The sequence below is a fragment of the Narcine bancroftii genome, chromosome 5, assembly GCF_036971445.1.
Source record: "Narcine bancroftii isolate sNarBan1 chromosome 5, sNarBan1.hap1, whole genome shotgun sequence".
Classification (NCBI taxonomy): Eukaryota; Metazoa; Chordata; class Chondrichthyes; order Torpediniformes; family Narcinidae; genus Narcine; species Narcine bancroftii.
In genome coordinates, this window is record NC_091473.1 from 145,247,450 (window position 1) to 145,273,068 (window position 25,619).

At 44.9% G+C, this 25,619-nt stretch overlaps 1 protein-coding gene across 1 annotated transcript in view; it reads right to left on the minus strand.

Annotated features, from left to right (window-relative positions):
• Nucleotides 1–604: 604 nt before the first annotated feature.
• rpf1 (ribosome production factor 1 homolog) overlaps nt 605–25,619 on the minus strand; it is a 42,071-nt gene continuing 17,056 nt past the window's right edge. The window contains exons 3-9 of the mRNA XM_069939335.1: nt 22,190–22,270; nt 21,221–21,316; nt 19,631–19,784; nt 13,798–13,880; nt 9,555–9,736; nt 5,428–5,554; nt 605–884 (exon numbers count right to left, since the gene is read on the minus strand). Of these exons, the coding sequence (XP_069795436.1) occupies nt 843–884; nt 5,428–5,554; nt 9,555–9,736; nt 13,798–13,880; nt 19,631–19,784; nt 21,221–21,316; nt 22,190–22,270 (765 nt within the window). The 3' untranslated portion in view covers nt 605–842. The remainder of the gene's footprint in view (nt 885–5,427; nt 5,555–9,554; nt 9,737–13,797; nt 13,881–19,630; nt 19,785–21,220; nt 21,317–22,189; nt 22,271–25,619) is intronic.

A 25,619-nucleotide genomic window follows, 5' to 3' on the forward strand; every position in this document is an offset into this window, starting at 1 on the left:
CCGTGCTGTATGTCTAAATTATGAATTAAATAAATTAAAGCAAGGATCATGCCAAATCCCTCTCTCTGGAATCCACAAAGCAGTAAGTTCACGACGCATCCACTAATTCTTCCCAACATCTTCGACCGACAATGACACATCGCCCCAATTTTCCATGCTTTTTGTCAAATCCTTATTGCCTCATGAGGTAAAACATGTGAGTGCAGATACTGTGGTTGAAGTCAAAACGCAAGGCTGGAGAAACTCAATGTCCTGTACTTCATGCAGCAAAGATGAGGGGCTCAAGCCTGAAACGTTAGTGATGCATCTTTATCTTTGCCACACCTGCAGAGTTTCTCCAGCCTTGTGTTTTTACCTTAATTGCCAATTCTAACTGCTTTTGTTATAATCCTAAGATCACCTACTGCATGTTTCTTTCTTTGAAATATTCTGTAGATTGAATACTTGAAACTTTGCAGAATTTAAATGTTGTGTCTCTGCATTTACATAATTTTAAGAACGAGGCTGTTTTAAACACGTTTGCGTTCACACGATACACAAAACCGACCCTGACCGAATATATTTAAATGAATGATTTAAATCTAAATCTAAAATCCTCTTACAATTAGGACACAAGATAGAGTTTATTTGGAGAGCACGTTCACATCAGAGAGAAACTTCCAAATAGAGAGAATATTTTTTTCGCAAGAACATTGCAAGGCATCGGTGAAGTTAAACAATAATATCTGTCGATGCTGTGAAACACTCTTCCAACCTCAGCTCACGTCAGCTGAACGCGGAAATGGTGCTACTGGTCTTCGTGTGGGACGTGGTGGGACAACGTCCGTCCCAATCACTGTGCTCTACAGGTGGAATTTCCTGCGGCTGGTGTCCATCTCGTGACGCTGAAGGGGAACAATGAACACAAATCAGGAGCGGTGTAAAGGAGCCCACATGGACGCCGTCATCCCCTCTATCCACTCCATCTACACTTCCCGCTGCCTGAGTAAAGCAGCCAACATGTGAGAAAGGTTCACCTCACCCTGGCCACAGTCTCGACCGACAGGAGATCATGCACCACCAGATTCAAGAACAGATTCTTTCCCGCTGTTATACAGGACAACAAAGATTTTGCTTCCTGGACACTTTAGGTGTATTTTATGGATTTTGGGGCAGCTGATCATGAAAACCACCTGGAAATTTTCCGATCATGTACCGTTTTTTAGATATAACCTATTTTTGTGATTGCCTGTCATATTTTAAGTCGACTAGTATATTGTCCACAAAGCAAGCTGTCTTGGTCAATCCAAGGATGTTTGGCCATGCACTCAGTGTGGGTGCCATGCAAATGTTGTCTTAGGCCTGGCACGTTTAGTCAGGACAGATAAAGACAGGCTATAAATGCAGCTCACATATACAGAAGCTGTGCATTACATTGATACAGGGTATAAGGGTGTTAAAGGTTACGGAGAGAAGGCGGGGACGGGGTACTGAACTTTAAGATCAGCCATGATCTCGTTGAATGGCGGAGCAGGCTCGAAGGGTTGAATGACCTACTCCTGCTCCTATCTTCTATGGATGCACGTTCTTCAGCCAATTCCAGAGTGAATGTACTTAACAGCATTTATTGTTTACAGGAAGATTCAATCCAGCAGAAATGTCTGGTCAGTGTTGCAAAAGCTGCGATACATTCCGGTACATTGTAGAGGGTAGACCCTTAAGGCTCAATTCAATAAAAGTTCATTCAAAGTTTCTCCAGCTTCTTATGTCATACCACAAATTTGAAATTATCTTTGTGGCCATCTTGAAGTTGCCCCCCAATTTTTTTTCAGGAAGCAAACCTTTTGAAAAAAATTGTTGACCAGTGTTACTAGACGAATGAATGCACCTCACGGCAGTAAAATAATGTTGCCTTTGCTCTGCACCAAATGATCTCTCTCTCTCTCTCTCTCTCTCTCTCTCTCTCTCTCTCTATAATTTTATATTCACACTCTATTGTTTTTAACTGTGCTAAGTTGCTGGGCTGCTCGTAAACAAACATTTTCACTTTACCATCTACCGCCAGATTCAGCTCACTAATGGCATCATGGAGAAAGCTTGTCAGAGCCTCTATTTCCTCAGGAGTTTCCAGAGGTTTGGTAATGACGCCAGAAACCTTGGCAAATTTCTACAGAGGTGTGATGGAAAATGTGCTGACCGGCTACATCACGGTCTGGTACGGGGACACCAATACCCCTGAGCGTAAAACCCTCCAAAAGGTAGTGGACACAGCCCAGGACATCCCAGGAAAAACCCTTCCCACTCCCAAGAACATCTACGGGGAACGCTGCCGTCGGAGAGCAGAAATAATCATCAAGGACCCACACAACCTAGCACACACTCTGTTCTCGCTACTGCCATCAGGAAAGAGATAAAGGTGCCACAAGACTCTCACCACCAGGTTCATGAACAGCTGAGTTCACAGCTGTGAACACCTCCACCACAGACTCCTCAACGACAAACCCAATGAAGGATTCACTTAAGGACTCTTACTTGTGCACTTTATTGTTTATTCCTCCTCTCTATAATTACAGTCAGTGTGTTTCCATTTCTTTATTTGTTTACATGTGTATGCTGTATACGTTTTTTTGGCACTACTTCTACAAGTTCCTCGCAGCTCGTTTCAGGTACAGACCACCCTCTGAGTGGAAAAACCAGGTTCCCTCCTAAACTCCCCTCTCTCACTTTAAACCTATGCCCTTTAGTTTCATATCTGTCGACATTTGGGATACAAGTTGAGCATTCACATTATCACTGATTTTATAAACCTCTGTAAGGTCACCCCTCAGTCTCCTACGCTGTAGGGAACAGTTGACACAAAAATCCCGGAGAAACTCAGCAGATCATGCAATGCTGTTTATGTCGCGAAGATAAAGTTACATAAACAACATTTCGGGCCTGAGCCCTTCATCAAGGCCTGAAGGCAGGCTCCTGAACAAAATGTTGGGGGGGGGGGGGGGGGAGGGGAGGGGCAGAGGACAGAGCACAGGCCCACAGGCAGGATGTAAGGCACAAGAGAAAAAAGCTGAGGTGCTAAGTGGAGAGAGTAGATCTGAATGGAGAGGGAAGGGGGGATCGGGGAAGGTGGAGGGTTGGGGAGGTCAGCAGATGGAGTTGGCAGGTAGGGGAGGATAGTGGGGGGAGGTGGAGGAGTCAGAGGGGAGTTGGGGGATGGGGTCTGAGGGCTAAGAGGGTGGGAAGAAGGAGAGGTCAAAGGGGAGTTAGGGGGAGATGAAGGTATCTGAGGGCTAGGGGGTAGGGAAGAAAGAGGAGATCAGAGGGGAGTTGGGGGCAGATGAGGGAGTGGGAAGAACAAGGGAACTCGAGGGAATAGTGTTGCTTTAGCTCTGTTCTCACTGAATCTCTCTGTAACTGCTGGGGTTTCACTATGTGTGGGGTGACTAACTGGACTGTTCACTAAACAAAGTAAGAACACAAGGCTGAAGAAACTCAGCAGATCAAACAGTACTTTGGACAAAGAAACATAACCAACGTTTTGGGCTTGAGCCCTTCATCAAGGTTTGGTAAAATGTTGCCAGTCATCCGACCAAAAAGGGTGGGAGAGATGGGGGAGGAGCATGGTGCCAAAGGCAGAAAGCTCTCCCATCCCCTTCCCTCGCTATTGACACAGCCATCCCTCCTCCCCCTGCTTGCTACTGTACCCTCCCTCCCTTTCCCACCTATATTACCTCTTGCCTTTGGGACTGTGCTCCTCCCCCACCCCTCCCACTTACCTCATTATTTGGACACCTGCCGACATTTTTCCATACCTCGATGAAGGGCTCAAGCCTGAAACGCCTGTTATGGTTCCAATCCTGCGCTGTCTGTAAGGAGTTTGTACGTTCTCCCTTTGTCTGCGTGGGTTTCCTCTGGGTGCTCCAGTTCCCCTCCAAAAGCGTACGGGGTGGGGGGGGGGCTTAATTGTGGTTTTTAGACAGCACAAGCTCATCAGCCAGAAGGGCCCATTATTATAACACTTGCAAAAATAGCTATTCTCAACGGGTAAATAGGCATCAATTTTAACTATTAATCTGACAGTATTGTAACCACAAGGCAATAAGATATAGGAGAAGAAGTAGACCATTCGGCCCGTTGAGTCCATTCCATCATGAGCTGATCTATTCTCCTGCTCAACCCCAGTCCCCTGCCTTCTCATAAGAAACAGGAGCAGGAGCCAGCCATTCGGCCTGTCGATCCTGCTCCGCAATTCAATAAGATCATTGTTGATCTGATCATTAACTCAACTCCACCCACCTGCCTTTTCCCCGTATCCCTTAATTCCTTTTTTATATATAAATCTATCTCACTAAACCTTAACTACGTTTAATGAAGTTGCCTCAACTACAGAGAACTCCACAGATTCACGACTCTCTGGGAAAAACAGTTTTTCCATCTCCGTCTTAAATCTACTCCCCTGAATCTTGAGGCCATGACCCTCTAGTTCTGGGCTCACCTATCAGGGAAAACAATTTTCCTGCCTCTATCTTATCTAGCCCTTTCATAATTTTATATGTTTCTATAAGATCTCCTCTCATTGTTCGGAATTCGAGTGAGTATAATCCCAGGTGATTTAGTCTCTCCTCGAGGGTCAATCCCCTCATCTCCTCTGGACTGCCTCCAAGGCAAGTATATCCTTCCTCAAGTGTGGAGACCAGAACTGCACATTCCAGGTGCAGCCTCACCAGAACCTTGTAAAGTTGTAGCATGACCTCCCTGCTCTTGAATTCAATTCCTCTAGCAATGAAGGCCAACATTCCATTTGCCTTCTTAATAACCTGTTGTACCTGAAACCCAACTTTTTGCAATTCATGTGCAAGCCCTCCCAAGTCCTTCTACATTACAGCATACTGCAGTCTTTCACTACTTAAATAAAAATCTGCTCTTCTATTTTTCAAAGTGGATAGCCTCACATTTACTAACGTTGGACTCCATCTGCCAGACCTTTGCCCACTCACCTAACAACTATATCTTTCTGCAGCCTCTTCACATCCTCTGTACAATTTGCTTTTCCACTCAATTTAGTATAATCCGCAAACTTGACTACACGACCTTCCTAATATTCAAAGTAAATGGTGAACAGCTGCGGGGCCAGCACCGACCCCTGCGGTCCCCCACTTACTCCTCCATATCTCTGTTCTAACTGGACGCTCTTCAATGCTAAAGTTGTGCCCTCTTGTCCAAGACACCCCTACCTTGAGAGACAACTTTGCCACATTGACATTTAACATTCAAGACATTAAATACCGTTCTGACATCATCTTACTGATCATTTTAAATTGAGATGGTACAAATCAGAATTTTGGAAAGGTCCAATGGATAGATGAAAGTAAAACAACTTATACTAAATCCTTTTAAATAGAGATCACATTAAAGGCAGGCCAAGGGAAGAGAGATATTTGCATCACTGACCTTGTGAACCCATTCGTATTCTCCATACTTTGAATCAAATGTCCCTTTCTGCAAAGATCTAAGTTTCAGGGTAAATCGGGGCCCAAGTTCCTGAAGGCCAACTCTTTTCTCGTTCTGAAATATGTACCTTTAAATGAAAGATAAGAATCTCCTCATTAACTCAATATGTTACTCTATTCATCAAATATTCATTACTAAACTATCGATTATGCACTTAAAAGCCTTTCAGACCATATAAAGGCACACATGGGTGGATTCAGATGTTTGCCAAGAGCAGAACATTTAGCACAATGATGTAACAGTGTCAGTGATCCTGTTTGGAATCCGGTGCCATCTGTACATTCTCCATGTTTCTGTTTGGGTTACCTCCAGGTGCTCCAGTTTCCTCCGACCCTCTAAAAATGTACAGAGCTAATAGTTTAATTGGTCACATGGGTGTAAGTGTGTGGCGTGAGCTCATGGGCCAGAAGGGCCTGTTACCGTGCTGTATCTAAATTAAAAGATTCATACGCAAAGGGGTTTCTTACTACACCGGGTGCAGCTTCATCAGGGAGACCGGCGGCAGACTGGGGAACATCACTACACTACACTGAGCATCTTCACTCTGCCTGCTCCAGCATCTCCCAGTGACCACATTAACTGCTCTTCCCATTGCCACACTGACGTATCTGTCTGTTGCCTCTGGTACTGACAGGTTGAGGCCATGCACAAAGGAACAGCTTGATTTCCATCTTGACCGTCTCTCCAACCAGGATTTCAATATCAACCTCCAATGTCCAGTAATCTCCTTTGTTTCCTCCCCCCCCCCCCCCCCACCCACACCCCCACCATTTCCTCATTCCTCAGGGCACTTTCTTCCTCCTCTCTTCCCTCCCCAACACTTCCCCTAGCTTCCTACCTCCTTCTTTTGTTTCATTCCATGATAGATTGTCTTCTCCTATCCTCCAATCATCTCCCAGTTCCTGATATTAGTCCCGTTTCCTCTACCACCCCTTCTTGCCCCTCTCACCAGTCCATAAGACATAGTAGCAGAAATAGGCCATTCAGCCTATCAAGCCTGTCCTGCTATTCAATCAGGAGCTGATCCATTTTCCCACTCAGCTCCACTGCCCGGCCTTCCCCCTGGCTAATCAAAAACCTATCAATGTCTGCCTTTTACAAGTTCCTTTTGCAGCTCGTTTCAGGTACGGACCACCCTCTGAGTGGAAAAACCATATTCCCTCCTAAACCTCCCCTCTCTCACTTTAAACCTATGCCTATTAGTTCCATATCTGCCTACATTTGGGAAAAAGGTTGAGCATTCACATTATCACTGATTTTATAAACCTCTGTAAGGTCATCCCTCAGTCTCCTACGCTGTAGGGAACAGTTTACACAAAAATCCCAGAGAAACTTAGCAGATCATGTCATGCTGTTTATGTCACGAAGATAAAGTTACATAAACAACAATTCGGGCCTGAGCCTGAAGGCAGGCTCCTGAACAAAATGTTGGGGGGGGAGGGGAGGGGCAGAGGACAGAGCACAGGCCCACAGGCAGGATGTAGGGCACAAGAGAAAAAAGCTGACATGCTAAGTGGAGAGAGTAGCTCTGAATGGAGAGGGAAGGGGGGATCGGGGAAGGTGGAGGGTTGGGGAGGTCAGCAGATGGAGTTGGCAGGTAGGGGAGGATAGTGGGGGGAGGTGGAGGAGTCAGAGGGGAGTTGAGGGATGGGGTCTTAGGGCTAAGAGGGTGGGAAGAAATGGAGAAGTCAGAGGGGAGTTAGGGGGAGATGAAGGTATCTGAGGGCTGGGGGTGGGGAAGAAAGAGGAGATCAGAGGGGAGTTGGGGGGCAGATGAGGGGGGTCAGAGGGCTGGGTAAAAAGGGGAGATCAGAGGGGAGTTGGGGGCAGATGAGGGAGTGGGAAGAACAAGGGAACTCGAGGGAATAGTGTTGCTTTAGCTCTGTTCTCACTGAATCTCTCTGTAACTGCTGGGGTTTCACTATGTGTGGGGTGACTAACTGGACTGTTCACTAAACGAAGTAAGAACACAAGGCTGAAGAAACTCAGCAGATCAAACAGTACTTTGGACAAAGAAACATAACCAATGTTTTGGGCTTGAGCCCTTCAAGGTTTGGTAAAATGTCGCCAGTCATCCGACCAAAAAGGGTGGGAGAGATGGGGGAGGAGCATGGTCCCAAAGGCAGAAAGCTCTCCCATCCCCTTCCCTCGCTATTGACACAGCCATCCCTCTCCCCCCTGCTTGCTGCTGTACCCTCCCTCCCTTTCCCACCTATATTACCTCCTGCCTTTGGGACTGTGCTCCTCCCCCACCCCTCCCCCTTACCTCGTTGTTTGGACACCTGCCGACATTTTTCCATACCTCGATGAAGGGCTCAAACCCGAAACGCCTGTTATGGTTCCAATCCTGCGCTGTCTGTAAGGAGTTTGTACGTTCTCCCTATGTCTGCGTGGGTTTTCTCTGGGTGCTCCATTTCCCCTCCAAAAGCGTACGGGGTGGGGGGGGGGGGGGCTTAATTGGGGATTTTAGACAACACAGATTAATCTCTGTTCTAAGTGGATACATAGAAACATAGAAGATAGGAGCAGGAGTAGGTCATTCGACCCTTCGAGCCTGCTCCGCCATTCAACGAGATCATGGCTGATCTTGAAGTTCAGTACCCCGTCCCCGCCTTCTCTCCGTAACCTTTAATACCCTTATACTGAAGAAATAGATCTAATTCCCTCTTAAATAGATTTAATGAACCTGCCTCTACTGCCCTCTGTGGCAATGAATTCCACAGATTCACCACCCTCTGGGTCAAGAAATTCCTCCTCATCTCGGTCCTAAATGGTTTGCCTATTATCCTCAAACCATGGCCCCGGGTTCTGGATTTTCCCTTCATTGGAAACATCCCATCTGCATCCATTCTGTCCAGTCCTGCCAGAATTTTATATGTCTCTATGAGATCCCCTCTCAGTCTTCTACCATTCAATCCTGAAGTTGTACCCTCTTGTCCTAGACTCTCCCACCACGGGAAACAAAATTTCCACATCTACCCTGTCCATGTCTTTCAACATTCAAAATATTTCAATGAGATTCCCCCTCATTCTCCTACATTCCAATGAGTACAGGCCAAGAGCAGTCAAACGCTCCCCATGTGAAAAACCTTTCATTCCCCGAATCATCCTTGTGAACCACCTGCCTGCTCTCCCCTGAGCCTTTTATTCAGGCCCCTGCCTTCTTCCCATCCCGATGAAGGGTTTCAGCCTGAAACATTGATTGTTTGTTGCTTTGCATGTATGCTGCCTGCTGAGTTCAATGCTCATTATCAAGAACATCTATGGAGAGCTCCCAGCGATCATCAAAGACCCCCACCACCCAGCACACGCTCTGTTCTCGCTCCTGCCATCAGGAAAGAGGTGTCGGTGCCACAAGACTCGCACCAGCAGGTTCAGGAACAGCTGCTCCCCCTCCACCGTCAGACCCCTCAATCAGGGACTCATTTAAGGACTTGTACTTTGCACATTATTACTGAATATTTTTCTCTCTATTGCACAGTCTGTTTGTTTACAGTTTACATTTATTGTTTACACGTCTCTATTTTGTATACAGTAAATATCCTAAATCCTGATGCCAGAAATCTGGTTCACCTGGGAACCTGGACTTTTCAGAAACTAAAACTTTTTAAATTTAGCAGGCTTTTGTGTGCGTGCATGCGCAAGTGTCACAGATAAGGAAATGAATGAATAAATATTTAATTTTTGTTGGACTTTTTATTTTCTATGAATAAAAATGTGTTAATAAACTATCAACGTTTTCCTGTTCATCTCTTCTTTATTCCTCCTTAAATTTGAATTTTAAAAGTACTGCCCGAGAATCAGCAAAACCCAGACCAACCCCATCCCCCAGCAGTCCGGATTTTAGAACTTCTACTGCATGCATCTTTTCTGAGTATAGTTTTTTTTTGCACCACCGATAAGTAGAAGTTCTGCCGGTCTGCAGGAAAAAAGATCCCAGGGTTGCACGTGATGTCATGCATGTACTCTTGACAAAGAATCTGAACTTTGAACTTCTGCCCGAGTTTCAGTCGGAGAGTGAAAGCACACGCACCCTAACGAGAAGCTGTGATGTGTTTAAGGTGTACCTGTGAAACCTGAAGAAGATGTAGTCCCGCTGGTTGTGAAAGGTAACCACCTGCCGGCCCCTGAAGTGTGGGTCGTGAGGGAAAAGAGAAGCGAACATTCTCCCGATGGTGTGGCCCAGGCGGGTTGAAAAATTGTTTAGGATCACCTCTGGCACATGTTCTGTTGGCTCCTTTCCCCTCCTCTGCCACAAAGACCAGAGAAGTTATTAAATTCTGTGCATAAACATAGTGGTTAGCACAACACTATTACAGAAGGCAGCGACCTGGGTTCGAATTTGGCACTGTCTACAAGGAATTTGTACGTTCTCCCCGTTTCTGTGTGGGATTTCCTCTGGGCTTTTTCCCACCATTCAAAAATGTATAGGGGTTTAATTTGGGTATTTGAGTGTCACAGGCTCATGGGCCGGAAGGGCCTGTTACCGTGCCGCGTGTCTCAATTTTATTTTAAAATATATAAGGTGTCAGTTAGTATAGGGGTTAGTGCAAAGCTGTTACAGCACCAGCGATTGGGACCGGGGATCAAATCCTGCGCTGTCTGTAAGGAGTTTGAATGTTCTTCCCATGTCTGCGTGAGTTTTCCCATTTCCTCTCACTATTGAAACGTGATGGGAGTTGTAGATTAATTGGGTGTAATTGGGTGGCACAAGCTCGCAGGCTGAAGTGCTGTATGTCTAAATTTATTTTTAAAATTATAAAATTTATAATACATTTAAAAAATTTATAAAATATATTATTTATAACATATTTAAATATTTATAATATATTTAAACATATAAAAATTTAAAATTTAAACATCTACTGCTAAATATTAAATATCATTTAACCACAATCCCTCACTAATGAAAAAAAACACTCCAGCAAAACACAGTCCATCCCCTGTCACCGATTATCTCTTCCAGAATTCAAACCTTCGAACCCCTAACAACAAAGGCAATTCAAAAGCCCCAACATTGTCAATGGCTTCGTGGAACGTGGTCTCTGCATCAACAGGCTCCATGGCAAGATCCACAGGCCTCGCGTGCTTACGTAGAACAGCACAGCAGGAAGCAGGAAAGTTACCGAAATTCTGCCTGGCCCTCAGGATTGTACATGATGCCAGTAAATCTGAACTTGGGCCGACAACGTCTGTGCCAAACTCCATGGCCAATTTGTGAAGATTGATTGAGGAAATGGCATGTAGAAATAAATTAAACATGAAAACATGACATAATTTCTAACCTCAGTGTGGTTGTCTATTTGTGGAGCCTCACGAGATGGGGGAGATCTTAAAATGTTTTTCTGCATCAGGAAACAGGCATGGGGTATAAGGAAGGAAGGGGAAACAAGCAGTGGTGTCATGGAACATGTAGAGATTAAAGAGGAAGAGGTGCTTGTTGCCTTATAGCAAATAAAGGTAGATAAAAATCCCCCAGGCCTGACCTTGAGGGAGATGAGTGTAGAAATTGCAGCGGCCCTGGCAGAAGTATTTAAAACATCCTTATCCACGGGGGAGGTGGATGATGATGTTCCATTGTTTAAAAAAGCCTCCAAAGGTAAACCAGGCCAGTGAGTCTGTTGTCAGTGGTAGGTAAATTATTGGAGGGTGTTCTGAGAGATTGGATATACAAGTATTTGGACAGCCAGCATGGATTTGTGTGTGGTAGGTTGTGTTTAAATAATCTTACTGTTTTTCGAGGAAGTTACCAAGAAGGAAAGGCTGTGCATGTTGTTTACATGGACTTTAGTAAGGCCTTTGATAAAGTCCCACACGGGAGGCTAGTTCAAAAGGTTCAGACACTAGGAGAGGCTGTAAAATCGATTTGAAATTGGCTGAATGGGAGAAGCCAGAGAGTGGCAATGATCTGGATGATAATGTGGTAATAATTGAAATCTGTCCAAAATTATTCCTTAGCTTCTTTTTCAAGGACCAGCATTACCTTTTAGACGATCCAAGATCAGTAAGTATATTTCCAATCCAATTATTATTCATTATGTATTTGGTTTCAATTTCAAAGGTTTTTTAGACTAAAAAATTTTTCCTTGACTAATATGATACACTTTAATTATTTTTTTACACCGTCTACTCTTGAATGAACCTTCCTTATTTGGAAGATTAAAGGAATTATCTCTTTTGTAGATTTATTCGCTGATGGTTTGATGTCTTTTGAACAACTTTCTACCAAATATAGTTTACCATACACGCACTTTTTTTAAGATATCTACAGATAAGAAATTTCCTGCTTACAGCAATGTCTAATTAATTAACCTTCCAAGAACCAGATTTACTTCACACTTTGTTCTGATGAAACCCCTTTCAGAAGGATTTAATTGGTACGATTTATAACTCTTATATTAAATGTGAGATCAGTCCCCATGGATAAGATTTGACTAACCTGGGAATCGAAACTTCAACCAAACATTATCTCCTGAAACACTGGGAAGAATTGCTAGACTAGTTCATACTTCTTCACTCTGTGCACGTCATTCTTTAATAGAGTTTAAAATAGTTCAAAGACCTTATATGTCTAAAGATAAACTAGCTTGCATCTTTCCTAATACCAGCTCTACTTGTGATAGATGCAATACTGAGGTGGCTTCATTGACTCATGTTTTGGTCATGTCCCATGTTAGAAAAATTTTGGAAAAATACTTTAAAAACTCTATGAATGATAATTGTTATTCAATTAACCCCTTAACTGCTGTTTTTGGAATTATAGATGTAGGTTGTTTACCTTCTTCTGCAAATCGAGTCATAGTTTTTTCTACACGATGAGCAAGAAGAACCATTTTACTTTCATGGAAAGACTCTGATTCTCCTACATTATTTCAATGGCTGTCTCATATTGTGCCTTTCTTAAATCTACAAATTTGTACTTAGACACAACGACTACATTTGAAGAAACATGGAAACTATTTATTGATGACTGGGATATAACTGGCGTTATTCTCTGAATTAACTCTTCCTTTTCAGACATAATATAATTCTTGCCATTTTTGTTATCTGTAGGTGTGGACCAGAGCGATGTTTTAAACTATTCAAAAGATCCTCAGGGTAGGCTGCTCATTGGTTTTTTATTTAGTAGATTATTTGGGTTTTTTAAAAATATAATTATTTATTTATCTCTGTCTTCTTTGTTAGGAGAATTATTTCTAGTATGTCACATTTTCACTCTTTGGAATTTATATCTTATACTTATGTAGGCTTGGACAGACCATTTTAATTGTGTTATTTCTATTCTCCTTATGCTGTGCATATTATGAAATGTTAATAAAAAGATTGAAAAAAGAAAAATAATGTGGTAAATTGGATCAGCAAGTTTGCAGATGACACCAAGATTGGAGGCATCGTGAACAGTGAAGCAGGTTTTCAAAACTTGCAGAGGGATCTGGACCAGCTTGAAAAATGGGCCAGAAAATGGCCGATAGAATTTAATGTAGAAAAGTTTGAGATGTTGCATTTTTAGAGGACAAACCAAGGTAGGACATACACAGTAAATGGTAGGACACTGAGGAGTGTGAAGGAACAGAGGGATTTGGGAATACAGATACTTATTTCCCTGAAAGTGGCGCCACAGGTAGTTAGGGTTGTGAAGAAAGCTTTTGGCATCATAAATTAAAGTACACCCCCCGTATTGAGTATAGGAGTTGGGATGTTATGATAAAGTTGTAGAAGACATGGTGAGGTCAAATTTGAAGCATTGTCTAGCCACCAAACTACAGGAAGGATACCAGTAAGATCGAAAGAGTGCAGAGATTTATGAGAATGTTGCCGGGTCTTAAGGAATTGAGCTATAGGAAAAGATTAAACAGGTTAGGACTTTATTCCTTGGAGCGAAGAAGAATGTGGGGAGATTTGATTGAGGCTTACAAAATTATGAGGGTTAAAGACAGACTAAATGCAAAAAGCTCTTTCCACTTAGATTAGGAGGGATAAATACAAGAGGACATTGCTTTTGAGTGAAAGGGGAAAGGTTTGGGGGAAACATTAGGGGGAACTTCTTCGCTCAGAGAGTGGTGGGAGTGTGACACGAACTGCTATCTGACATGGTAAATGTGAGCTCACTTTTAAGTTTTAAAAATAAATTGGATAGATACATGGATGGGAATGGTCTGGAGGGTTACGGAATGGGTGTAGGTCAGTGGGACTAGCAGAATGATGTTTTGGCACAGACTAGAAGGGTCAAATGGCCTGTTTTCCATGCAGTAGTGTTCTATGAATACCCCCACTGCTGCCTTCCAGTACACACTGCATTCAATCTCTCACCTTAAGTTCTTTGGACAGCCGGGCATTGGACATCTTGAAATGTACTGTTGGTCCATTGGGAAGGTGACTAATAATTAATCCATCTGATGATATTTGGTTAAGAAAAAATAGTCTGTTGACATGAAACCTCTTTAGTTGGCAAGAATATGTCCTGTAAATACCATATACGTCGTTGTATAGGACGATTCCAGAATTTCCATCTAAAATGCCAGTTTTGAGCAATACCCATATAAAACACCCGTTTCCCCCCACCCCAAAAAAAAATCTGGCACTTACTGCTGACCAACGGATTGTGTTAAAAGCTAATAACAATATTTTAACAACAAATGATCATTTAAAGGTTTAAATTTTATTTGGATATTTTAAAATAAACTATTATTGGCTCCTGTGACAGGCCATTTAAAGCCAGTATAGAACCAACAGCAGTTGGATTGGGCGGATGGACCCTGCGGTGGAGTGCTGAGACTTTGCGTCGGAGCCGGCAGGATGATGACGCGGGGTTGAGACTTCACTGTCAAGGGAAGAATTTTACTCGTTGTGAGGTCAACCATACATCCTGAAAAACAACACATCATGTTCCTCTTGGACACCTTAAACCTAACACTGATTCCCCCCCCCCCCCCCCAATTTTAACCCCTGCCCCATCTGATTCCACTGTTTCCAGTTCATTTACCTACTCCCATTCTTATTTTTCTCTCTCACCTTCATCCATCGCCTCTTTAGAGGACATTGCTTTTGAGTGAAAGGGGAAAGGTTTGGGGGAAACATTAGGGGGAACTTCTTTGCTCAGAGAGTGGTGGACACGAACTGCTATCTGACATGGTAAATGTGAGCTCACTTTTAAGTTTTAAAAATAAATTGGATAGATACATGGATGGGAATGGTCTGGAGGATTACGGAATGGGTGTAGGTCAGTGCGACTAGCAGAATGATGTTTTGGCACAGACTAGAAGGGTCAAATGGCCTGTTTTCCATGCAGTAGTGATCCATGGTTCTAATAACCCCAGTGGTCTCTCCCTCTGCACACACCAGAAGTGTGCTGGGGTCCATAACCCAGAGGTCGATGGATCAAAACAATCCTCTTCTAGATTCATCTGATGGTGAATCTTTGCCTGCCTTATGGTTGACTTGTATTGGCTGTAAGTTAAATGCTATGCACATGATTAAAAGAACACACTCACTCTACCTTCAGCATAAAAAAATGGCATCGACCTCTAGTCTTCCCAGAAAACAACTCTCGCCAAAGCCCCCTGCCCTATATCTTTGGCTCTCCGCCACGTCATTGACTGCGATGCTCCTATTATGCTCCTTCTGCGACCCTGTGCATACGTGTGGTTCACCACGCTGTTCACACTCCCTGTTCCAGCCCACGCATGCGCACTGCCTCTGTCACATGCCTCAACAGCAGTGACTGGCTCTCCTCCCGGCCCACGTAAGTATGTGAGCGCGACAGACTAAAGGAGATTTCATGTAATATTGCACTTTTCGTCTTATCACCTGACAATAAAAAGTATCTTGAACCTTCTGACCAATACTCCAGCCCCTCCCCATTCTTTTTTCTTCTCTCTTGCTATTGAGTCGACTTTTGACCTTCTTACTTTTGAGTCGACGAAGGCTCCCAACTATTTCCACCCACGGGCGCTGACTGACCCGCTGAGTAACTCCAGGAGCTCACTGCTGGCTCAATATTACGGCATCTGCTGTTTCTGTGTTTCACCACCCGGCACTGAACTACTCCCAAGATTTACAGAATAAATGTTTATGGGTAAATGTCAAACAAGAAGTTGATCAGGATCCAAGGTTTTAGAAATAACAAGCATAAATGTTGGCTAGCAGTAAAGTTCTAACTTATATTCAGGACCAGGCAATGCTACAGAAGCAATGCAAACAAGCTCCAAAGATTCAACAGCCCTGCTACCAGGCGTAATTTTCTACCTGGGACCACATCAATGCACTTTTACCCTAACTAACTCGTAACCCGCATGTCGACTCAAGAATACCCTCACCCCCACTAATGCGGCCTGACTCGCTCAGATCCTCCAGTAGTCTGTATTCTGTATGGACTCCAGATGTTGCCAGGATTCAGGGGCCTGAGCTACAGGGAAAGTGGAAGCAGATTATAGCTTTGTTCCTTTTGCCCAGAGTAGGGGAAATCAGCAAACAGCAGTTTAGGCGAGGGAGGGAGAGAGATTTAACAGGAACCTGAGGGGTAACTTTTAACTTTTTTTAAAGCACTGAGAGTGGCGGGTGCACGGAATGGGCTGCCAGAGGAGGTGGTTGAGGCAGTTGGGTGACACATTGAGTGGCACACTATTACAGCGCCACGACTCTGGCTCAAATCCAGCGCTGTAAGGATTTGTATGCTCTCCCCTTGTTTACGAGTTTCTTCCAAGTGCTCTGATTTCCACCCACCATCCAAAACATACAGGGGTTGTAGGTTAATTGGGTGGCAGGAGTTTAAATGGCTGGAATCGGCTGTGAATAAAATTTAAAATTATGTTGAAGACCCATTTGGATGGATACATGGCTATGTTTAAAGGGATATAGGCCAAACACAAGCAGGCTGGACGAGTGTGGGTGGGGCATTTAGTTTGGTGTGGCGTCCAAGGGCCTGTTTCCGCTCTGTATGATCATACCTAAGTCTCTCGTGCCTCCTATTGAGCTGTCCATCTTATTGCTTCTGAAGTACCCACAGTACACAGCAATCAGAAACTTCCGCCCAGTTTCGAAGACTGCCAGATCCATGTGGGTAGATGCATCTGTACCTGAAGGTGGTGAATACTATACCGTCTTATAGATATAGGAGCAGAGCACAACCTCCTCAGTAATGAGCAACGCGCACCCATAATAGAACATAACAGCACAGTGCAGGCCCTTCAGACCACGATGTTGTGCTGACCTATGGAAACCTACTCCTCAACAATCTAATCCTTCCCTACCTCACACCCGTAACACGGTTAGTGCAGCGGTTCGAATCCGGCGCTGTCTGTAAGGAGTTTGTACGTTCACCCTGTGTCAGTGTCCTCTCAGCCTTCAAAAACGTTCATGGGTTGTTTGTACATTAATTGGGTGGCACGGGCTCGTAGGCCAGAAGGGCCAATTACCATGCTGCATGTCTAATGTCTCAAACCCTCTATTTTCCTTGTATCTAAGAGTCTTTGAAATGTCCCCGTTGTACGAGCCCCCACCATCACCTCCAGTAACATTCCAAGCACCCATCTACCCCTGACATCTCCACTAAATTTTCCTCCACTTACCTCTGGTATTTGCTACTGCTGCCCAGGGGAAAAGGTGCTCACTGTCTGCTCTGTCTCTGCCCCTCATAACCTTGTGCACCTCTACAAGCCCCAATACAGGTGACAGCTTATCTTGTCCTGATCCCGCTGGCAAAACATAACAACCCTCATCACCGAACTCAACCCAGGCACCATTCAGTGGGGCGATTGGAGAATTGTGGGCTCACTGGGAGAGCAGGAATTCCCCAGGGGGCTGATATCGTGGTCACTCTTCCGATGGCAGGCCCAACATTAATTCCAGGCAACATCTCGTGCTTTGCCAAGATACTGCATTCTTCAACGCAAGCAGTACAGTGGCCTTGTCACTTCCACACAGATTAGTCCTGCAAATCTCTCTCTGCAAGCACTCTGCTTATTTGCATCCCTTTTTTTCCCCCAGAGCTGAAGGCAGTAGCTTTCCCTGGTCATGACCTCACATCCCAGCACATGGAAGTTCATTAAACATCCCATTCTGCTGGTCAATAAAACCACAGTGATGAATGTACAAGAAAGTAAAATGCCTTGGTCTCGGAACCTGTGGTTGCCTCAAATCAAGTCTGCTGCAAAAAATAATGTTCAGAGAAGAAACGCCACTGGTGATATTCTCAAACGTTAGAGCACAGTACAGGCCCTTCAGCCCACAATGTCATGCTGACATTGTTATGTTTTACCAGCAGGATCAGGACAAGCTAAGCTGTCACCTGTATTGGGGCTTGTAGAGGTGCACAAGATTATGAGGGGCAGAGACAGAGCAGACAATGAGCACCTTTTCCCCTGGGCAGCAGTAGCAAATACCAGAGGTGAGTGGAGGAAAGTTTAGTGGAGATGTCAGGGGTAGATGGGTGCTTGGAATGTTGCTGGAGGTGATGGTGGGGGCTCGTACAACAGGGACATTTCAAAGACCTGTACAGAGCTACTCCACAATCAAATCCTTCTACCTCATTCCCAAAACCCTCTAGTTTTCTTATATCCGTGTACCCAAGCCATTTAAAAAATGTCCATCCTCTTCCACCACCACCCCCGGCAATGCATTCCAGGCACCCAGGACACTCTGTGTAAAAAGAACCACCTCCGACCTTTTCCCTAAGCTTTCCTCTCGTATTGGCCATTGCCTCCTATCTTTTTTTCTTCTTTGGCTTGGCTTCGCGGACGAAGATTTATGGTCTCGGTGGCCAGTGGAGAGCTCGCCATATAACACGATCTTGGGAAGGTGATGGTCCTCCATTCTGGAGACGTGACCCACCCAGCGCAGTTGGGTCTTCAACAGCACCCTATCTATTCCTCTCATAATCGTACATCTGTTATTTTCCTCTCATCCTCCTTTGCTCCAAAAAGAAAAGCCCTACCTCACTCAACCTATCGTCATTAGACACCTCAATTCCAGGCAGCATCCTGGTAAATCTCCTCTGCACCCTTCTCTTCTACATCCTTCCTGTAATGAACTGAACACAATATTCCAAGGGTCGTCTAACCAGAGTTTTATAGAGCTGCAACATTACCTCAAGGCTCTTGAACGTAATCCCCTGACGAATGAAGGACAGTACACCATGCCCTATCAACCTGCGTGACAACCTCGAGATCTAGATTTGGATCCCAAGATCCCACTCTGTTAAGAATCCTGCCATTGACGACATATTCCACTTTCAAGTCTGACCTTGCAAAATAGATCACTTCACACTTATCCAGACTGAACTCCATCTGCCACTTTTCTGCCCAACTCCGTCTCTACCTTTTTGTAACTTAACGACAACCTTCTACACGATCCACAACACCTCCAACTTTTGTACCATCTGTAAACTTACTGACCCACCCCTCCACTTCTTTGTCTATCATTTATAAAAATTACAAAGAGCAGGACTTCCAGAACAGATCCCTGCAGAACATCACGAGTCACCAACCTCCAGACAGAATACACTCCGCCTGCTACCACCCTCCACCTAAAATATGTAAAGAATTCAAGTGCATTGTGTGCCCAAGATGGCAGCGCACACGATTGGCAGCCCAGACCTAGTGATCTGCTCCAGGGAACAGCAGAACAGCGAAGGGCACCAGAGTAAGAGAACCCCCCCCCCCCCACCACCACCCCTGCTGAGGCCGAGGGGAGAACCCCACAGGAGAGGGGACAACAATCAGGGACACAGAGGTCAAAGGACTCACACCAGACTGTGGGTTGCTGGAGGCCGGGATTTGTGAGGGAGCTGATGGCAAGCAGGTCTCCCGAAAGGAACTCGGGGCTCCTGATCATATTGGGGGGGGGGTCAGGAAGCTGGGGCCAAGGAGGGAGAGTCAAACGCCTGGAACTAGAGTTCACTGCTGGACCGACAGGAGGTAGAGGATTCAGAGGTAGCAAAATACATGGACCCCTGAGGAGGCTACTCTTACTTGTCATGCTAGAGGTACTGAACCAGTGACTCTTCTTTATAAAGGAAAACAAATTCCTTGTCAATGGGACAATAAAGGGACCTGGAATAACACAATGAGTCCAAATTTAAATGGAAATACTGACAGCCTAGAGGAGACCAAATGAAACTTCCAACCAACTCGGCAGTGGAGGATACTTGGAATTTTCCGATCTTCATTGATGACGAGCAAGTCAGTAAAACCTCTGGCGATGCACTGCGGTATGACCTTTTTCAGAGCCAGTCCTCTCCGGTAGTAGACGTGCGAATTTGGCATCACCTTTGACAGCTGCTCACACAGCCTGACTGTTCTCTGAGAAACAAACACACCGGATAGTTAGCAGGTGCAGGGTATTTATTGATGACCTTGCTCCAGGCAGACTTGGAGATTAGATGGGGTGTACGATTCACATCGATAAACCTGCCAGACAATGTCAATTTACACAGACAAATGTTGTATATACTCGGGTGACAGTCGAGTTTTGGGGACCAATATTTTGGGTCAAATTTGGGTGGGTGGGGAGGTCGACATTTACATGGATACTATTATTGCTCAAGGCATGGAAGTTCGGATGGGTGGGACCAGGTGGTAAGACCGTGTTCAGGGCATTGAGAGGTTGGATTGGCGGCTGGGACGAGGGTTTGCAGTCGGGAGCTTGGATGGGCAGGCGGCGAGGGCAGGGATCCACAGTCAGAGCGTCAGGAGCTTGGATGGGCAGGCCTTCATGGCCAAAAATAAAGGGCGAGGGGGGTCCCTGACTTTTACATGCAATATAGGGAAAATATGTGATTTTTCGGACCAAAAAGGTGGGGATCGACAATGACACGAGTACATACAGGGTCTGCATAAACAGCCATGGTACAACCCTATGGCAACTTCTCCCAATGAATATGGGGACAGAACCTCCAGAAAAATGCAGATTGGAGAGAATAGTTTCAGGTAAACTACCTGCTTAAAATCACTCATAAGAACAAAAGCTCTTCAAACCTGCCCCTCCCCCCATTCAGTTTGATCAATCCGGCCTGCTCTCCTGTGCCCTTTCCCCACACTCCTCCATTCCTCAATCTTTCAAACACATCCAGCTCCTTTTTAATGACTTATAATAGTCCAGTTTTCAGAATCAACCAGAGCAGTGAACTCCAAACAAAATTCCTACTACTCTCTGGAAGAAGCAATTCCTTATCTGTTTGAAAGCTACTCCCCTAGATAGTGAGGCTACCCCCACCACCACCCCCCCAAGTTCTAGTCTCACCCATGTGGAAACAAGCTCCTTGCCTCTATCTTATCTATTTCTGCCCACATGCACAAGATACACAGGCAGTCTTAAACCAAGCCTTGTGCAGTGAGGATGAAATTTGTTCTTCCTGACAATATGTCTGCTGTTAGACAGGAAAGTCTCCAGACGCTGAGGTTGAGAAGGTGGAAAAGAAAGAAGCTGAGAAGTGATAGGGGGAGAGGGAAGTTCTCTGACAGGAGAGGGAAGAGAAAGGGGGAGGGAACCTGGAGGAAAGGAGACAGAGGGACAGGGAAGGAGAGAGACCAGGGGAGTTAAGGGAAATTGGAGACATCGACATTAATGCCGTCTGATTGGAGAGTGCCCAGATGGATTACAAGGCGTTCCTCTAATTTGCGGGTGGTCTCAGTTTGGCAGTGCCTGAGGCCACGGACAGACATGTCGGTGTGGGAATGGGTTGTGGAATATGTCTCGCTCACGCCCCTTCTCTTGTAAACCCTTTCCGTTCACTCACTCCTCGAGGCCGATCAGATGTGGTGATGAGAATCTTTGGGCTTGTCTCCCGATTGAAATAGGAGGAAAACTCGTCTGTTGCTTCATCAAAAGCCACCTGTTGAGGATATGATTTTGTTTGAAATACACAATCCATTTATTCCCTGAAAACATTTGTGCGATAATCACCTGAAGGTAAAGAACATTTATGCCACACTTTATTTAAAATTTAAATTTAATCATACAGTACAGTAAGAGGCCCTTTCGCCCAACGAGCCCAATTGACCTACAATCCTCGGGAGATCTTGAAAAGTGGGAAGAAATCGGAACCCCTAGGGAGACACAGGGAGAACACACAAACTCCTTACAGACCGAGCAGGATTCAAACTCCGGCGCTGTAACTACGATGCACTAACTGCTACACTAACCACGTCGCCTTGCCCCCATGCTGCCCCTTGGAAGTAGTTGGTTTGAATTTGATTCTAACCTTACAACTCCATACAAGAAAAGTCCACGCAGTTACCACAAGAAAATCAGTGCACCCTCATCCCGTGAGGACCCGGAGTGAAGTCAGCTCGTGGTTCCCCCAGTCTCTGCCTCACAAAAACTTCAACCGTTTCAACGAGAGTAAACGGAGTGCCGCGGTTAGCACAACGCTGTTACAGCGCCAACGACCCAGTTTGGATCCGGCGCTGCTTGTACATTCTCCCTGTGTCTACGTGGGTTTCCTCTGTGTGCTCTGGTTTTCTCCCACCCTTCAAAACATACTGAGGGTTGTAGGTTAACCGGGGTCTTTGGGCGGCATGGGCTTGTGGGCCAGAAGGGTCTATTACTGTGCTCTATGTCTAGATTTAAATTGAAGAGACTCATCAGAAAAAGGCCAAGAGCATTGAACTCAACGGATGCAGGAACAATAATGCAGTCAGGGCAATGAACTAGAGGCACCTCTGCCTACAGGTCACCAAACCTTTGCCAACACTTGGACAATTACCTCCTCGTCATTCGGGTCCACAACTGTTTCGTCATACACCCGCTGGTTTTCAATCGTCTTTGGAACTGGTTTTGGTGGAGCCTGGAACCAGAGAGAGCAAAGTTAGTCTCTTGAAGGTATCTACAGTGAAAATTTTATCATGATCATTAATGATTAATCCACATTCTCAATGGCTGCTTCCCATAACTCAGTTCCCATTGAGTCTGACCTGACTGGAAGTCCATATCCCGATAACATTCAATGATAACCTGAAAACATTCAATGAGACAGTCTCCATAGCGCTCAAGGCTGGAGAAATCCCAAAATGACAACCCTCCAGGAGAAGCAGTGTCCTTTCACCTCCAAGTATGAGAATGAGACCTCCATCCTCTCCATCCCCCACACAAAGGGGAATATCCTTTCAGCTTTTATCCCAATGAGCCACCTCGGGATCTAATGTTTCAACACAGCCACCTTCTCATTCTGAAATGAAGTGAGAGGTTTGCCCCAACCTGCTGAACCTCTCACCTAAACTAGAGTAAACCAAGGACAACCATCATAAAGTGGGCACTGATGAGTTTGGTGAATCAGCACTCCTGCTAATTCTTAGGTTCTCACTCTCCCTGTGCATGTGACGGCAATAGGGCTCTCGCTGCAGGGGATTTCAGTGGCATGGTATCACCATGCAAGGCTCCGAGAGTGGTATTGTTAAAGTCCTTCCAGATGTGTTAGAATCAGTACAGATCATTCCACTGTTATGGAGAGAGTGGAATAAGTTCAGAGTAAAATCTCCATACAGCCGTCTTCTGTCACGTCATCTGTGCACCCGCCAAGAAATGCAATGTGCAAAACAGAAGTCAAGTCAAGTTTATTGTCATGCGACTGCATAATTACAACCTGACGAAACAGCGTCCTCCGGTTCTCGATGCAAAACATGCAGACCCACAGCCAGATATAACGCACATGCAGACAGACAACACATCTGAACCAGGGGTTTTCAAACCTTTTCTTTTCATTCATTTCATCTGAAGCAATCCCTTTGCCATCGGTGCTCTGCGATCAGTAAGGGATTACTTAAGGTGGGATATAAATGGGAAGGGAAGGTTGAGAATCACTGCCCTAGACTAAAATTGTAACTGAAATATTTTGCTTGAGAAAAATGGTCATTGGCCCATTTCCTTTGGAGATCTGAAACAGTACATATAACGAGTCAATGAGGGATGATTAAAACAGGGGTTTGCAAATTTTTCTTTCCACTCACATTCCACCTTAAGTAATCCCTTACTAATCACAGAGCACCGATGGCAAAATTGCTTAAAATGGGATGTGAGTGGAAAGAAAAAGATTGAAAACCACTGATCTGCATCGTTCTATAATGTTGCAACCAGAATTGAATGCAATACTCCAGGTACAGTCTAAATGGAGTTTTATAGAGCTGCAGCATTACTTTTTCATTCATTCTTCGGCTTTGATTCTCAGGTAGAAGGGCACTCTGGTTGGAGAATTCAAGGAGTGGGATACGCGAACATTAAAAAGGAGATATATCAGGTATTTTGGCAGGCTTAACTGCGGATAAATCCCTGGGGTCTTATGCGATGTATCCCAGTCTGGCGCAGCAAGGAGGAGATTGCTGGGGTTTCCAAACCTTCGCTGGCCACAGGCCAGCTGTTCGATGACTGAAGGACACAAATAATTTTAATTGGAGATCAGTAATAAACCTTGTAACAGTGACTCTAAAATCAGTCGGAAAAACGTTATTGGAAGTCCTGGGTAACACGAGTACACTACAAATGGACTGATCAGCACGACTGTGTCAGAGGCAGCACGGTTAACACAACACCTTTACAGCGCCAGCGATCAGGACCAGGGTTCGAATCCCACGCTGTCTGTAAGGAGTGTGTACGTTCTCCCCATGTTTGTGTGGGTTTTCCCTGGGGCTCTGGTTTCCTCTTACCCTTCAAAATATACAGGGGGTTGCAGGTCATTTGGGTGTAATTGGGCGGCACGGGCTCGTAAGCCGGAAGGGCCTGTTACTGTGCTGTATGTCTAAACTTAATTTTTAAATAATCTTGTCTGAGCAATTGGTTGAACACAGGTCCAGTCTGACTGAATTCATCGATGAAGACAGGGCAACCAGTGTAGTCCACAATTTCTCCAGCAACATCCCACGAGCAAGACATTCCAGCTGTTTAAACCCCATGGGATCCAAGGGGAAGGTGGAAAATTGGATTCAAAGTTGGCTTGTAATACAAGGAAAGGGTGATGGTGGTCGTACAACAGTGAGCACAAAAAAACACTTCTATGCCCTCAGACTCAACGGTTTTTATTGTTCATTTTTATATTTCTTGCTAGCTTACTCCAAATCTATTTTCCCCTTTAACTTTTGGACTATACTTTCAAAAATTTTCCCAACCATCTGCCATGTTCAGTTCTGGTCACCTCAATACAGGAGGGATGTGGAGGCCACAGAGAGGGTGCGGAGGACATTTACCAGGATGTTGCCTGGATTGGAAAGTATGCACAGTTAACAGAGCTGGGACTTTTTTTTTGGAGCAAAGATGGACATGAGGTGACCTAACCCTTTGGACTTCGTGTACCCATTTTCATGAACTACCAACATATACTCGTTTTCAGGAACTGGTTTTATACTCAACCACCAACTGGTTTGTACTGGTGTCCGTACTGTCATTTACCCATGGACCCAGTCCAGAGTACATGAAAGGTTAAAAATGGCTGGAGTCCACCAAAATAGAGGTCTACAAGATTCTGAGAGGCATAGATAGGGTGGACAGCCAGTGCATTTTTTCCCCCAGGGTGTGATTAGCGAACACCAGAGGAAATCTGTACAAAGTGAAGGAAAGGAAAGTTTAGGGGAGACGTCAGGGGTAATCTTTTTACACACAGAGTTGTGGGTGCATAGAATGCAGTGTCAAGGGTAGAGGTGGAAGCTGGAATATTAGAGACATTTAAGAGATTCTTAGACAGGCACATGGATGAAAGAAAATAGAGCGTGATGAGGTAGGGAGGGTTTTGTTTTTTTGGTAGATAGGGGTCAGCACAGTAAAGTGAGCTGAAGGTCCTATACTGTGTGTGCGGTTATGTTCTATGAAGTGCCTATTTTTCTTTCAGTTTGATACCATTCTTAATCTTAACCTTTGTGAAGCCTTCATTTCTCGATGGAATATCACTTTGTCAAGAACCACAAAACATTTTCCACTGCCTTACCTGTGCATCTATTTTTCTAGTCTACTTCAGGCAACTCCGTGGTGGTGCTTACCCGAGTTTAACTTCAGAGCAAGGTATCTCACACAAACTAAATGTCATGTTATAATGATTTTTCCTTGAGTCCCCCAACATACTACAAACCCGGGCCTCTGTCGTCCCCACCCCCCACCGCAACCGGATCCTTGACTTTCTCATCAGAAGACCACAGTCAGTACGAATTGGAAAA